The sequence below is a fragment of the Topomyia yanbarensis genome, chromosome 2 (assembly GCF_030247195.1).
Source record: "Topomyia yanbarensis strain Yona2022 chromosome 2, ASM3024719v1, whole genome shotgun sequence".
NCBI classification, from domain to species: Eukaryota; Metazoa; Arthropoda; class Insecta; order Diptera; family Culicidae; genus Topomyia; species Topomyia yanbarensis.
The window spans coordinates 359,665,285-359,681,503 of record NC_080671.1 but is presented as its reverse complement, the minus strand read 5'-3'; the positions used below and the strand labels follow the sequence as shown (position 1 = coordinate 359,681,503).

Below are 16,219 nucleotides of genomic sequence, written 5' to 3'. Positions count from 1 at the left end.
AGTGTGCTGAATTAAATGGTTCTGGGTGATAAGGGTAAACAAACTGAGTTATTTGTTGTACAGCAGATTTCATTAAGACCTGTATTGATCGAAACAACAAGCAATTTATAAAATGTTGGAAAAATACCATGATCATATTTTGAAATTTTGCACTTAATTTAAATGGGCATATCGTCGCTATTTTACTATCTTACGACAAGCGCCATACAGCACTTTTCGAGAAATATAATTCGATGCTACTAGAGTCAAAGTTTCTCAGACAGGCCACAATTTCGATGGAAGATCAATTTTTTGCAGTATTGGCATTGCAAATGCAACACCAGGTGTGTTCCGCGCCAAACAGGGAAGTTTTGAAGCCCTTTATTTAATCCTCTAGTTCCCAACACCGTGGGGTCTAAAAAAATCTAAATAAAACTAGTAAAACCTGATGGTATGTTGTCACCCGCACCAGCATTTCTTCCCAATGCTCATACCTTTTATACACACACATTGATTGAATATTCGTATAGATTTCTGTCAAATGCAATGGGTTTTTAGGAAATTTTTTTCACGACCGCTGCGTTAGGGGACAACACCAAAATGAACACAAACGGTCGCATATGAAGTGTTGTCCCTTAAGGCGACTGACGAATTTGTTGAAGCTCAAACAAAGCGATGTATATTACCTCTGAACCTGTTAATAACTCAAAATAAAGATTTGAAATGCCAAACCAGATGTATTTCTAGTTTCACCTTCATGTGCATTTGACAAATTAGGGGAGCCCGGGGCTAGTTGGCGGTTGGGGTAAAACTATTTTGTGTTTAGTGGTAATGTTCATTAAACAAATTTTAAATATTCTTGGCAATTTCAAAACCTAAAAAATACTTTGCCTGCCTAAAGACGGTGTTGGACAGCTGAGCGAAAAAATATTCAATCGTTTAGTGATTGCTTTGTTCTTAAGAACTAATATAACAAAATCCCCTGGGCTTCGGTGATGAGCGTACTCTTGGGTGGTTGATACGTCCTGCGATGTCAGATCTACGGAAATCTCCGTAGATCTACGAATTTGAAGGTTTTCGGAGGATCTACGGATCCGTAGATGAAATTTACGGAAAGAGGATGTTTTCTACGGAAATCTACGGATTTATCTCTGTGTACTTTTGTAGAAGGTTACCAACAATGATCCACGCATATTTTTTTCTGTTGGGAAAACATCTTAATTAGGCTGTTTGGCCATCTATGGGAGCAGTCCTTAATACCTGCTTAATACCTGCATGAGGTATAATACTTTATTTTACTATGTACCAAATCAATACCTTATTGAATGCCTCCATACAGTGAATTTTGTTATTGGAAGGATGAAAAGGTTTTGTTATTATTCAGGTATTATAATAATACGTTTCATTATAAACTAGTTATTCGTAGTACATGTCTCAGTTATTATTTCAGGTATTTTACCTCTTATGCAAGGCCCCTCAATACCTTATTGTGGTCTTCAAGTATTGGGTGCAGTATACCTGAATTTGGCATTCGGAAGTTTTCTTTCTGCTCGGGTAGTGGTTGTTTCAACCGTCTAAGAATTACACTATGGACAACCTGTTCCGGTGGTAAAAACCCACAAACAGGGAACTCTAATTCCATAGTGTCATGCGACCTGTGCTATGTTTAAAATTGTTCAGGGGGTTTAAAATATTCTCAAAAACAAACGAAGCCTGGGAAGTATCGGGGCGACTTCTCCAGTATGAAGCCCTTCCTGCATTCCTATGTCAGTGATGCAGTGAACTATTCACTCTACACACTGAACTTTATTCGCACAGGTTTGGCATAATTTTACTGGATTTTTAACAGTGTGGGGTTTGCTAAGGTTTTCAGCTGAATGAAGTTCGCTGAAGTTTTGCTGGGTTTCTGTCTACAAATTTCGGTATGTACGGACGAACCTGTTGTGTTGGCTGTGATCCACTAGGAGGATGATAAGTCTGTTATCTTTCTCTAAAAAAACAACCTTTGGGCCGTGTGGCATCCGTTGGGTTGAAGTATCTCAGCCAAGAATGGATCAACTGGGTTCTTGCTCCCTAGTAGCAAGAGGCGACTGAAAGCAGGAATCGCTAAGTCAAGATGTATCTCCGTGTCGAGGACTGAATGGCTGACGGGTATAAAATATGCCAGTCGTGAACGGAGGATCATGGGCGTTGCCCTTACTGTATTAAGCAAATCTCTGACACAGTGGACATTTTGTTTCCTCGAAAGTCGTGGTACTCAAATGATAAGTTACAAAACTAAAGGAATATCCAGACGAATCTGCATCGTGCGAAAGGAGCAACTGGAATTCTTTGCCGCTGATTTAAAAAAGAAAATATAGACGTGGATTTAATACAAAAGCTTTGAAAAACAATATTCTAGGAATATCTACACAAACCGGTAAGATAATATTTGACAACTCGGTGAATATGCCACGTGCGGCTATTCTGGTATGCGCAAATCGTCGCTGTTGTGCTATCTTATGACAAACGCCATTTTGAGGTGAACTGAGTTAGACATGCTACTAAATTCTACTACTAAATTCTAAAATCTCTACAAAGTCGCGTTTTCAGAATTTTGAAATTCTTTTGGGTTACTGAGATATAGCGAAACACGATTATGACAAGCGCCAGTTTCTTGAGTGATCGAGCTGTGCTATCTTATGACAAAGAAAAAACGGACAACATTCATAGTTTGTTGACTTGCTATAAGCTTTTTGGCCAACAGATGTCTCTGATGACATAGGTAATTCCTATAAAGATCAACCATAACCATTAGCTAGGTTCTTGTCTAGGGAGCAAAACTTTTCCTACCATACTTTTTTCTGGGAATGGTTGGCTTATATTTTCAAGATTTATGAAATTTCCACTAGTTCTGGAAAGTATACCGAGATATAATGATGGATTAAGCAAGAAGAACATTTGCTTCGTCTAGTCGCCTGTCAACAATAACATATATATTGTCTCTAAATTGTTAATAGAACCAACTATTGTTTATTGTTTTTCCCGAATAAAGAAGGAAAATTCGGAAAACTTTGTGTTCCAATACCCTTATTTTGTAACCTGATATTGCTACTATCACATGGAAAAGTATAATATTGGACATAGTGATCTATAACGCATAATTCTACGAATCAGTTATGATTCATTTTTATATGAAATCTTCTGTGCACATTTGTGACACGTCATACATATTTTATCATCAATACACACTTATGACACGTTTGCGAGCGACTTTGGTTTACATTTTGAGCAAAAACTGTAAATATAGTTAACCGATCTTCGTGCAAATCGAGAAATTACTTCAGAACAGATAGAAGCATCGAATGCCTTCTCCGAAAAGCTTCTACCATTAATAAATTTTAAGATATTCAATCTCAAACTTTGAAAATCGTCTTTCTCGAAAAGTGCTAAATGGCGCTTGTCATAAGATAGCACAACAGCGACGAAATGTTAACTATACACTAATAACCGATAAAGAGACATAGTGGCAATGCAATTAAATATACCAACAACAAGAAGGAGGACTGATATTATAAGACGAGACAGGCAATGTCGCCCACCAAAACACTGCTTTAGGCCAATTGTAGCGGGCCGTGATTCTGAATGTGATATTCATTGTACGGTTCAGGTATGTGCGGGCGTAGGGACTCGCGATCGCGTGTATCATCGCGAAGAGCTCGAGCATTTGTACGTTAACGTGTTCGATCGCGTGTGCGTTTGTATGTCGCGTGTGCTAACGTGTATGTAACTTCGCGTGTATAAATTCTATTTTATAACCGTGTGCCTTTCGCACATTCGCGTGTGTTCTTGGATAATCGCGCGCGGACCGTGAATCTATTACTTTATTTTTGGTGTACGGCTAAGATGCTAAAAGAGAGTGAGATCTTCCATATCACTAGAGTTCCTGGACATGTCACCATGGAACGTGTTGTCTAGTGGATACGAGCTTTATTTTTTGATTGATCCTACTGAATGTATGAACCTAAGTTATTGGGACAGAGAGTAATGGTTTCCGGACGTGACCGATTCATGAGCACGCGAAAACGGACGTCTGTAGGTTCGCGTTTGAGACAGCGTTTGAAACTTCGTAAGTGCTAAAACGTTCTCCTTATTACCGGGTGTTATTAAGTTTGCGCTATCGCGAACGTAGATGTGCGTTATTCATCGCGAAGGGCTTAAGCGTTCGTATGTTAACGTTTTTGTCACGTGTACTCGCGTTCACGTGACTTGGCGTGTGCAAGACTGAATTTTGTAACCGTGTGGCCATTCCTATATACACGTGCGTTCTTGGATGGTCACACGGACCTTCATTCTGAGAGTTAGTTTTGGGTGTACAATTCACATTCTGACAGGGAGTAAGTTAACCCATATCACTAGAGCCTCGGTCATGTCGCCATGTAACGTGGTGTCCAGTGGATATGAGAGCTTTCTTTTTTAATTGATCCAATTGAAGGCATGGACCTAGTCTGTTGATATCAAGGATAGAAACATCCGGAAGTGACCGATTCCTAATCGTGAGACCGCGGGAGTTTTTAGGTTCACGCTTGAGACCGCGTTTGAAAATTTATTGGAGCTGAGACATTCACTTTATCACCGGGATGTTCTCATATTTACGAGATCGCAGGTGTAGGTGCCGTGGATGGTAGCGAAGGGCTCAAGCATTTGTATATTAACGTGTTTGTCACGTGTATGTGACTCTGCGTGTATAATTTCGATTTTATAATCATATTGCGTGTATTTTTTAATGATCGCGCGCGGACCGTTAATCTAAAGCTTAATTTTTAGTGTATGGTACAGATGGTAGAAGAGAATCAGTTTCCCCATATCACTAGCGTTCCAGGTCATGTCGCCATGGAACATGTTGTCTAGTGAACTTGAGCGTCATTTTTGGTTGGTTCAACTGGAGGCATTGGTCTAGGCTGCTAGGACCTCGGTTGGACATCCGGACGTGGCCGTTTCAAGATCGCACGAGTGGTGGGTTAATGTTTGAGACCGCGTTTGTAAGTTTATAGGTGTTACGTTTACTTAACTACCGGGGTGTTGGCAAAATCGCGGCTGTATGTGTAGAGGATTGCAATTGCATGGTCGCGTTTGTGACCAGGTTTGTGTTATCGCGAAGGGCACGAGCGTTTGAACCCCTTAACCTAGGGGAGAGATCCATTGCACAGAGGAATATTTGAGCGAAAAAGCTACCAAAAGCGAAAACTCCAAACTCGTGCAATAGCTTCTAATCCAACATGACGGTTTCCTGGATAGCTACTACACAATTTGGAAGCCTTGCTTGATTTTTTTTATTTCTTTTTCAACCAGCATGATCCGTCAGAATTAGAATAAAATAAAAGCGATGAATTCTCATTAAAAAAGTCAAGATATTTACATTCATGTATCTAAGAACCGTCATTATCTATCGGCTAATCCTAAAATATCTACTAAATCCATTGGTATGTGTATTTGAATATCGAAGTTGACCACATATTTCAATGAATATAACAGTTATAATCGAGCTACAATTTTCCCTAAATATTTTGTTATTATAAAGTGATATTTATTTATGTTCTCACTATTTCTCACCTCAAATTTCAATGGGAGCACGTCATTTGGCATAAGTTCGTTTGGCATAAGTTCATTTGGCATAATGTTCATTTGGCATAACAGCAAGGGACACATGCTTTCGTTTGGCATAATGTTTATTTGGCATAATGGTCATTTGGCATAATGGTCGTTTGGCATAATGGTCATTTGGCATAATGATCGTTTGGCATAATTTGAAATATACATTGAAATCTCTGTTATATTTAATGTCGACGCCTAATGTGGCTACGCCACATCGCTTTAAGTATGGTAGTTAAACTAGTTGATAGCCCCTATGTTTGAGTAACCCGGGCAAACGAGTAGGTTGCTGGTGAGGGTTCGCCGCTTCTTGACCCCTTGGCCTCGGTTATGCGATATTTTCAAGGGCTATTTGGTATATTGATTCAAAGAACTGCTCATGATTGAAAGAAGGAATCAACCCCTAAGTTTGAGCAAACGAGTGGATCACCAGTTTACTTGCGAGCGCTATTTGGTATACAAATTCAAAGAACTGCTCATGTCTTAAAGAAGAAATCAATCCTTGCTTCTGGCAAATATGTATATGTGTATATTTGCCAGAAACGTAAGGGTTGATTCCTTCTTTCAGTCATAAGCTGTTCTTTAAATTTGCATACCAAATGGCCCTTGCAAGTAAACTGGTGATATACTCGTTTGCCCGTTTTACCCAAAATTAGGGTATATACCAATTAACCCTTGGCATCGTCGCATAACTGAGACCAAGGATCCGAAGCGGGATCCACCGGGTTCCGATGGTGCGTCGGCGGCCCCTCGCGAGCAAACCTGTGATCCACTCGTTTTCCCGGATTACTCAAACATAGGAGCTATCAACTAGTTCACCATGTTTAAAGCGATGTGGCGTCAATTTATTTAATAGATTAGTCTACTTTGACAGAATATAAGTGCAAAATTTGAGCGGTTTGTTCCAAATATTATAGGAGAAACAGTGTTTTTAACAAAATAAACGGGACACAAATCACGCGCAGCTAAACGGTCTCCTTTGCTCGAAACGACGCTCTCGAACCATTCACTTTTGGAAAAATGTACGGCTATTGCCACTATGACCTGAAAATACTTTTTACTGCTGTTGTATATTAAAAATACTGCCTACTGTTAGAAGCATTTATGGAGTACTAACTAACATTTCATTAATGAACACATCTTGGACTCAGAATTGAGTTTGGGCACACAATCGCTAAATGGGATGAACAACACTACAATACTTCTTTCTTTTTTGAGTGCAGAGTAAATCTACGGATTTAATGCCGCGACAATCTGGGAGAGTGGGAGATCCGAACGAGTTCTGGTTCTTTGATCTCTGATCTCTGACTCATAGTGACGCGGCGAACCGAATGAAGTGACGAACGAGTGGCGAAATAAGGACCAAAGGGCTCAGGCTAATATTTGACTGTTTCTGGAAGAGAATCGTTTCAGGCTTGTTAACGGTGCGAACAGTTCAAGGGAATGTGGAATGCGTTCAAGAAGAGCCATAAAAAAGGAGCAGCGATATCCACTATGATGCATTATTAAGATATGCTTAGCAGTGGACGCGGAGGAATTTATTGTGCGATAAGGTAGCAGCTGTCGTGCACAAGACGGATGCGCCGCTGCAGATCGCAGTGTTCTTCCGTTGATTCGTACGTTCGTACAAAGTGTAAACGTGGATGGACGCAGACTGGACTGTCGATTCGGTGAAAGCAAGCTGGTTGAACGAGTACAGTCAGTACATATTAAGGCGATGAAATCGGATGCGAGAGGTGAACAGAAGGAAAAAGTGTGCCCCTTTCATAATCAAATTGAACACTTCAAAATGAGCTGTAAGAGATGGTTGGCAACAAAAAGTTGATGGAATAAAAGCCGAAATGATAAGAGAAGATGTTTGAAGATCAAAAATGCGAAGAAGCAACAAGATCATGGAGCTGGACGTGCAGTTTTCTTTATGCCGGACAATCGTCTATCGAGATGGATTGTCGATAGCAGGTCAACGTGTCATATCTAGCGATCGGTCATTTTTATGGCGTCAAAGACGCGTGCGGTTTTGAGCTTAACACTCGCAGATGTCAAAAAGGCCGACGTAGGCGGGGCAGGTCATGTTCGATGTTGGCGGACAATGTAAAAGTGTCAAGACTGCATTGAAGGACGAACTGTACGTTCTGGAACCCGTTGTAGAACTGATCAGTCAGCTGGTTGCGAAGAAATTTGTGGAGTTCAACGAGCAGAGTTGTGAAATAAACTTAAACTCGCTCCTCGCGTGACACTTGTGGAGTGCACAACAGTACCAGTAATAACAAGTGTCGGACAAACATTCTTTCTCTTTCCTGCTGCGATCGATAAAAAAAATTGGATATAATCCTAGCTTTTGACGTGAGTCATGCTTCTCCCTTTTTTCAAGGTTTTTCAAGAACGTGTCCAATGGAAAATAGACAGAGAGCAAATTTCCGAAGTTTCAGCAATTCGCTTTCTGTATATTTTCCATTGGACACGTTTCTAAAAATTTTGGATTCGTTAGTCTTATCTTTTGGCGTAGGCGATTATGGTTCATTGACCCATTTCCTGAAAAAACAAATCTCCAATTGATTCTTACCTCATCATAGCGTAGATCCGGTTCACTGTAGGCCCCTTCCAGAATCAGTCGACGTTCCTGCTGTTTTCTAGTCACTTTATCACTCCGTTCCATGTTCATTGCACTATCTTCATGCTTCAGACCCGATCTCAGTTCCTGCAAACTACCCCAAATAGCAGAGAACCCACCACTAAGCCTCTTCGACGGCCGACTTCTTCGTTCACCGTTGTGTTCCTCCTTCTCGTTTTTGCGCACTTTATCTACTTCAACACCGGTGGTGCCGACGCTGGATACGTTTTCAAAACTCATCGACATTGGCCGAGCTAAACCGAACACCTTAGGGCTAAGTTTGTACGACATCAGTTTATCTCCACCGCCGGTACCGCTGTGCTGCGACGAACGGTTTGATGAAGATCCAATGGAAGCGTCATCCGGTGGGCCACTCTGCTTACTTTTATGTGAACAGGCTTTCTTCGAACGTTTGATCGGTTTCGCCGGTTGTAGGAACACGTGTTCGTCTCCGACGGGGTCCATTTCTTTCTTTGCCATCAGTGTCAGATCATCGGCGGATAGTTGAACTTTCGGTTCGAAGATTTCTTTGTCGAACGACAGGATCATATCGTCACAGGATCGAGCAGCCAGTAGACTGTTTTTCACGTTATCACTGTTATAGCGTTCGAGATCATGGAAAACCTCTTCCAGTTTAGGGACATCGATCGGACGTTCCTGAACAACATTACCTAGCTCATCCACTGTTTTGCCAGCGGTCCAACTATCCAGTTGACTTGGTAGATTTGGGTAAATCTGCTCGTACTTTACAGGGGATTGCTGGCTGAGGTTGTTCAGAGCGTTGTCCTTACTAGGGGAACGGTCCGAAATAAAGGATTTTGGATCTGGGCGGGCTCGAACGGTGAGTCGGTCTATGCCACAGGCCATTGGATAATTGTAGTCAGCGGATTTTGATTTACCGTGATAAATTTGAAGACTAGGTTCCGATCGACCTGTACATCGAATATTACGGATTGGATCTAATTTCGGAGGTAGTTCGTTGATAATTCCAACTGGACGCACGGGTGGACCGAATGGATGTGACTTGCGAAAGTGTGCTCGCACATTACCTATCTGCTGGTGATTTGGGATACCCGGAAAATCAACAACGAGAATCCGGTCCGATATGTTTCGACAGTCGTTGTGGAAACCTATGCCTGAATCAGAATTACTGGACGTTGTAGTGATTTCGCTGTGGTTGCTCGGCTGTGGAGAATTTGACGCCAGCAAGTCGTGAGGATCTTCCACAGCCCTACCATTCATCCTTGCATCATTTAGAGCTCGCGGATAGGGACGAACTGGTTGATCTAGATTAAGGCTTCTAGCAACAGGAGGCCTACTGCATGGGGCTCCTTCCGGCTTCACGGGTGCTTTCAGATTATACATGCTGCGAATTAGACTGACAACGTACTCCGAGCTGCTAGGAAATTCTAAGCAAAGGTTAGTGATTGGATCCTTTGTGCACACTATTTTAAACAAATCGGCCTTCTCGAGATGAAACGCATGATCAACTAGCTTTGAATCAATCACAAAAACATGACAACTGTTGGATATCACAACGTCCTTCCGTTGATTTAGGATATCCGAATTTTCGCACATTAGACCATCAGCGTATATTGCCGATGTAACCAATCCAAAATAACGATTATCATTTTCGCTGCTGCTGCTCACGTAACTAAGTCTAACCGATGAATATTTAGCTATAATGGCATTGCTTGTGTTTATGAGATTCAAACAGGACGGAAGTATTGTCATTAAAACCGTTGTGGGACAACGTTTCTCATGACGCATCTTTCTAATGCAACTCCTAACGGTTTGTAGCTTGGAACTTGTAGCAATCTGTTTTGGCATCTCTATAGTTCCGAGATACCCAACGACAGCCTTATACTCCAGTGAAATCTCAGATCCTGGCTGATTTCGTGACGAACCTGCTCGCACTTCATCTTGATCCTGATTAAGTTGTATCAGTCGTACCATCGCACTGACATTAGAAATATCACAGCTGCTACTTGCATTCGGACTATGAATAACATTATACGCCGTTGGAGAATCGTTTACAACAATAGCCGCCGCACTCTCGCAGGTTCCGACCAAATCTGCTGCAGGAACATTCCCACTCATTTCGGTATGTTTTCCCATCACCGTCGAACGATTGCATTTGGTTTTATGGTGAAGATACTTTGGCCGCGCCCTCTGCTGACTTCCTTGGAATAAAATGTCTTCATCCGAACTGTCCGAATAGTAGTTCTCTGCGATGGCCATTTTTATCGCCCCATAGGTGTTCCCAATCAGCTGCACAACTGCTTCATGTGGCAATCGGGATACATTCATCCCGTTCACTGAAATCAAAAAGTCGCCCGCTCGCAATCCTGCTATATCCGCCGGAGAGTTTGCCACGATACACGACAGTATACATGGTTGCTGGCCGGAAATCGTGAACCCAAACCCGTTTAATCCGCGGTTGACCTCTACCGACCGAATACCGTAGTTCGGTCGCTTCTTTCTTCTCCGATGGCCATGCATTGCTTCGCCGAGTGGTAATCTAAAAACTTCAAAACCAATAAACGCTTTCAATGAAAATGTAGTTCCTCTCGAAGCGAGGAAAACCGAAAAATTGTAATGATGTCAAAATCATTTCACCACTCCGCAGTTGTTGCCTTCGCAATTTGCATCCCTCGCCCGTCGCTCGAACGCACCAACTCTTGCCGCGGGTGATCTTCGACCGTTCAGTTGTTAATTCGCTGAATGTTGTTGCTCTGCGATGTCTGCATTCCTTTCCACTGGTCGTGTGTGAAGCTCGTATGCGGTATTTACCACTCACACTCCAGCGAGTGTTTTAACTAGAAAGCTGTCATTATACGCGGTTCAATAAATTGAGGGTTTCTTTGAAAATTTTCAGTTTATCTTCATACTAATTTTAACTGTTCGTTGCATCAAATATTGGCGTCATGCGTTGAAGCCCTAATGTTTACACTAACGCTCAAAATGTAATCACACAATCCGCACGTATTCAGATTTCCAGCTGACACTCGAAGATTAACGCACCGTCGGATTCGAATGTTTTCTTATTGGATCATGTAACACACACACTGGAGCAATCCGCGACATCGAACGCAACGAGAAAGTTACGCTTTTTGATGCTGCTGACCCGTTCCTTGCCAATAGTCGTATTGAAGTCACTCGATTTTTTCCGTAAATCACATCAATCGCTCCAAAATCTCGCCAACTTTTATGAAATTGATATACTGTAACAACTGTGACACCGTTTGACATTGATTCGGATATGAAAATGACTTTGAAAGTAGTGATTTTTTTGGCACAAAATAGTGAAATAAACAACTGAACTAAACTAACCAAGAGACCGAGATCTTTAAGCGTTCTTCTTCGTCTGTTTTTACTGTCGGCCTCCCACTGTTTTTATCATCCACTGCTTTATGGCTGTCCTTTCTCTTGCTTGACGTTTAAATTTTCTATCGGCTGGGGCGGAACACGTTCGCAGAACGCGGGCGTTAGGTAGTTTAGTACAATGAATGATGCATACACTGATATAAAAAACAGTCCCCTGCCAAGGTTATGGCATCTCTGCCCGGATAGAATTTTACAATAGCATTTACCCTACAAACAATCATAAAACAATAAATATTATAGTTATTACTGTTTCAACGTTGTTCGATGCCAAGTTTTCACAGTAGATTTGCAATAAAATTTCATGTAACAATAAATTTCACTGTTCAGCAAAAAACTGATACAGTGCATTCACATTAAATTTTACTGTTTTCGAGAAAAAAATGTATGGAGAAAAATTGATTATTTTAATGTTAAGATACATAACCACCCCCCTTTTTCACTGTAAAAGTCTATTTTACATTGAAATTTACTGTAAAAACGTTAAAGTTTATTGTTTTTGTATTGTAGCATAACACTAAAACTTACTGTAAATTATTGCTACTGTCACAGTGAAAATCATGGTTTTGTTACTGTACATTTCTATTCGGGTGTACAGCCACCCTAATAAACATCTTATCATTCAAGAGCCTAACGACCTGTTCAGGCTATCATCTAAACAATATGTGGAATCGTTGGACTATATGGGTTAAAGTTCGTGTATATTTTATTAGGGCAGCATCACACAAAAACAATTCAACGCTTTTTTGTGAAAAGGGCGATACTTACAAATGTAAACATAAGGCTTTTTCATACATGCGAATGAGGGCTTTGAAACGCAACAAATTAACCCAAAAATTTGGATTCTGCGATATTGCTTTCTTAAACTACAGCAAAAAATACAACGGGCGAAACTGTATTGTTGTTTGTTTATTTAAAGTTTCGCCCTCCACGCTCCATGCAAACAAACAGGGCGATACTTTTTTTGCTAGCAGTTAAGAGGCGAAACTGTTTTTTTCGTATTTTTTTAGGATTATCAAGCTGATACCAGCTGTAAATAGTAACAGTGATCGTTTATTGTAAAAACCCGGACGAAATCGGTGGTGTAAAACGGTAGTTATTGTAAAAAAAAACGTAAGGGCGATACTTCAATGCTGTTAGGTGGGACCGAAAAAGTAAACAATCGCCAAAGGGGCGATACTATCATTTTGTCAATTTCAATAGCAAAAACAAATTTTAATTTAATAATTACAAATACTCTATGAAGTTTTGGGTTTCGATCACTGAATCATGCAATCTAGGATGTAAAAAACACAATAGTTCTTAAATAGGAAATAAAACCAAATCTGGAAATATTCACTGTTGATTTTCTTTGAATGGTGTCACTGTTAGTATCGCCCTTTTCAAGAAAAAGTGTTGAATTTTGAATCGAATCATTTTTTCTCTTTGCTATGTCAATCGCTTGGCGGCTGATACCGTTCAAAGATCGAATCATTAAAAGCTGTATTTGACCAACAAGGAGAAAATCAAAACAAATCATGTGATCAGAGATGTTTCGCTACACAGAGCAGCTCTGAAAAGCAAGGGATTGAATGTGACGGTACAATGGATGCCTACCTGCATAAATGTGTACCATATGCCAAACCAAATACAAATATGTTAATACGGAATGCTCTCATGATTTTTCGAGGACGCGTTTTACGCTACCCTGTACCTGGAAAAGGTACACTGTCAAAGTGACAGTGTACTTTGATGAAATTTTGCTAAAACTGGCATTGCTGGAGCTAGAGACATTTTAAAAAATTGTATCCATAGAAACTATTTATTATTTTTGAAAAAGCTAAGAAAATATCAGTTATATTTTTTGAAATGTGCTTGCATCTGTTTAAAAGGACCGAATAATAGTATTCATAAAGTTTGTTCTCTCAGATGTAAGTTACAATAGAACTGAAAAAATCTATTTGTTTTTACTAACGGATTAACGTTTCAGTTTCAACTCAATCAAAAATTTTCCAATAGATGTTTTTATGCGATTTGAGCTTGGAGGAACACACAAAAACACGAATATTATACATCCTGTTATCAACAAAAGTGCAATAGGTTCGTGCCACGGATGCTTAAAAATATCGAAAGGGGGACAATACGATACAAAATTTTATACTTTGGTTTGCCATATTTGCAGAGAATCAACTAAGCCTCACTTTGTGCTCCTCTGTTTTTTTTATAGGCCTCGTTACATGACTTCAGAAGAAAGCCTTTCAAGCATTCATTGTCGCCTGTTCCAGCACAGCGACCTTCGCACAAATAAGGAAAAATTTCGGTTTGCATTATAAACTGCGTAAATAAAGGGTATCCTGGGATTCTCCAAGTCGAGGAGCAGACAAGCAGTGTGCCAAGGAACAGAAAAAATCAAGCAAAATTTTTGAAAACAGAGAGGCATTGGAGTTGGAATCTCCACTGTTGGGAATCTGTGATGACATCATCACAGTTCCTCGATGGCGGAGTAATTAACGCACCCAACTAGAGACTGGGAAATCTCTCGATTCAAATCATTTGAATTTTCACCGTTTCCGGTTTATTCTTTCTGTTTCCCAATGGACACATTCCGAAAAACCTTGAACAATCTGTGTTACGTTATTCTAATCACCACTAACACTTTCGACATTTTTCAATTAGTCGATTTTAGTATCTCATTTGTAGTCTCATTGCCACAATTATTTAGGTTTGATCTACTGTAGGATTATAATTTAAAAATTTAGATGCAAAAATAGATTAAATTAAAATAACGTAAGTGTTACAGCAGTATCAAAACGAAACTATAATATGACGAAATTGTATTTATGCACTGCTGTTGTGTCAGTTGCTTGTTCGTTATTATTTCGAACGAGCATTTTTCAACAGCATTACCGAATAATGAAACGAAAGTATGTTAATATCGATCATGAATCGACCAAAGGGCCGTAGTCGCAATGATATTATGTCCATTAAGAAGCTTAGAATGCGGGAAAGTGATAATATCAGTTTGTTTACTTTTGTTACACACAGAAAAAAAATATTGGTAAAAGTAAAAGTGTTCCGCTCTTAGCAAAAAACAACCAACGCCAACTATTAGGTTGAAAGTAAAACTTTTAAATTAATCAAGAATAAGAATCAAAGTAAAAGTTTTCCTTTTAAGCAAATGAAGAATAGTACTCAAAACAAGTTTTATTTTTAAACTAAGAGTATGCGTTGGTTGTTTTTTGCTAAGAGTGAACAACTCTTATTTTTACCAACATTTTTTTTCTGTGTGTAGTTACGTTGTTTTCGAAAAATATGCTTGAAATGTACAAAGTATCGTGCGCGTTGAGGTAGCATTAATGTGCAAGATATCTAACAAAAATTCAAATAATACGTAGGTTGTCATAAAAAAGACTGGTTAACCAAGACACTGCAAATAATTGTCAATAAATCCAAAAATGGAATGCATTTTTTCTGATTAAAAACTTGAAACTCTTCACATGCTGAACTATTCGACTAACTGCTAACAATGGAATGATACAATTGTAGAATTTTGCAGGTTGGTCCTGATTACGGACTATTTTCATTCCACTTTTGGCGGCACAGTTGAAGAAACATTAATCAGGTCAGGTGTAATGATTTTCCCATGGGCAGCCGGAACATGTCCACAGGAACTCCCTCCCTGAATCCATCGTCACACTATGGGTCATGTCGTAACGATATCCGATCTTTGCCAGCATGCATATTAGATGGACCATATTGGTGTCGCGCATAATAAAGCTTCGCTTCGATTCAAACTTTCATTAGCAGATCGACCCGCTATAGATGTGCATTGGTTATATATTTTCTTTGATCTCATTGTCAATTTACAGTTTTTGTCATCGATCCTGATTGCATACCGCTATCCTGAACATTCGTGTTGGACTTAGGCTCTGCCGGATTATTATTTGTCAAATAAGTATCAACACCACCTCGCCATCCGCTAATGCTACTCCCTTTAACTACAGTTAAATGGAGACAGTCACACACAACATCAACGGCACGGTACGTTTTGACGTACGGAACGTGTGAACGGATGCACGAGAAATGCAGTTAACTTCTCCTGACGAAGCGGTGGCGTGATGATGTTCTTTGTTGTTGACGGGAGCTGATGTATCGTCTGAATCGAGCTTTAGACGCCAGTCCGTGTTATTGAGCGGATATTTGTTACTCTCAATCGTCACGAAAGTTTTTTGATCCACTTTGTACGAGTGCACTATTCTGGACTTCTTAGAATTATCCATCTTATCCGTCTCGTCCGAGTGCTACTTCGCGGACACTATACAGCCAACACGACTAAAAAGATTAAAATCTAATAATTTTTCACAAGATTCCAGGTATTCACCATCCCAGCTGACATGATGTATGTAGCTGCGATGACCCTGCAGTATTTGAACCGTATTATTACCTCAGATCACTGTTCAATATACGCAAGTTAGACTCAGCACCTGTCATACAAATAAGTGCTACTTTGGGTAGTAAAGCTACCGATGTCTCCGCTGCAACTGCTATCTCATGACAGCGGCTTCTCCTTTAGCTGATTGTCCTGAAGCTGAAATTCTCCTGAAGTTATGATGAATTTCTTCTCTATTTTATTGT

At 40.1% G+C, this 16,219-nt stretch overlaps 1 protein-coding gene across 1 annotated transcript; it reads right to left on the bottom strand.

The window, feature by feature from the left end:
* Positions 1–6,840: 6,840 nt before the first annotated feature.
* On the bottom strand, positions 6,841–11,239 carry LOC131680703 (regulator of G-protein signaling loco-like). Its single transcript, XM_058961412.1, has 2 exons — positions 8,174–11,239; positions 6,841–6,864 (listed from the first exon to the last, which is right to left on the bottom strand). The coding sequence occupies exons 1-2, from the start codon at positions 10,721–10,723 to the stop codon at positions 6,841–6,843; spliced, it is 2,574 nt and encodes an 857-aa protein (XP_058817395.1). The 5' UTR covers positions 10,724–11,239.
* Positions 11,240–16,219: the final 4,980 nt, after the last annotated feature.

What these genes read in the sequence shown, in the direction of transcription:
- LOC131680703 (XM_058961412.1), bottom strand. Translation starts at nt 10,723, where the DNA reads ATGCATGGCCATCGGAGAAGAAAGAAGCGACCGAACTACGGTATTCGG. An exon ending in CGGATCTACGCTATGATGAG is followed by an intron (nt 6,865 to 8,173) that starts GTAAGAATCAAT and finishes CCACTCTCCCAG; the next exon opens with ATTGTCGCGGCATTAAATCC.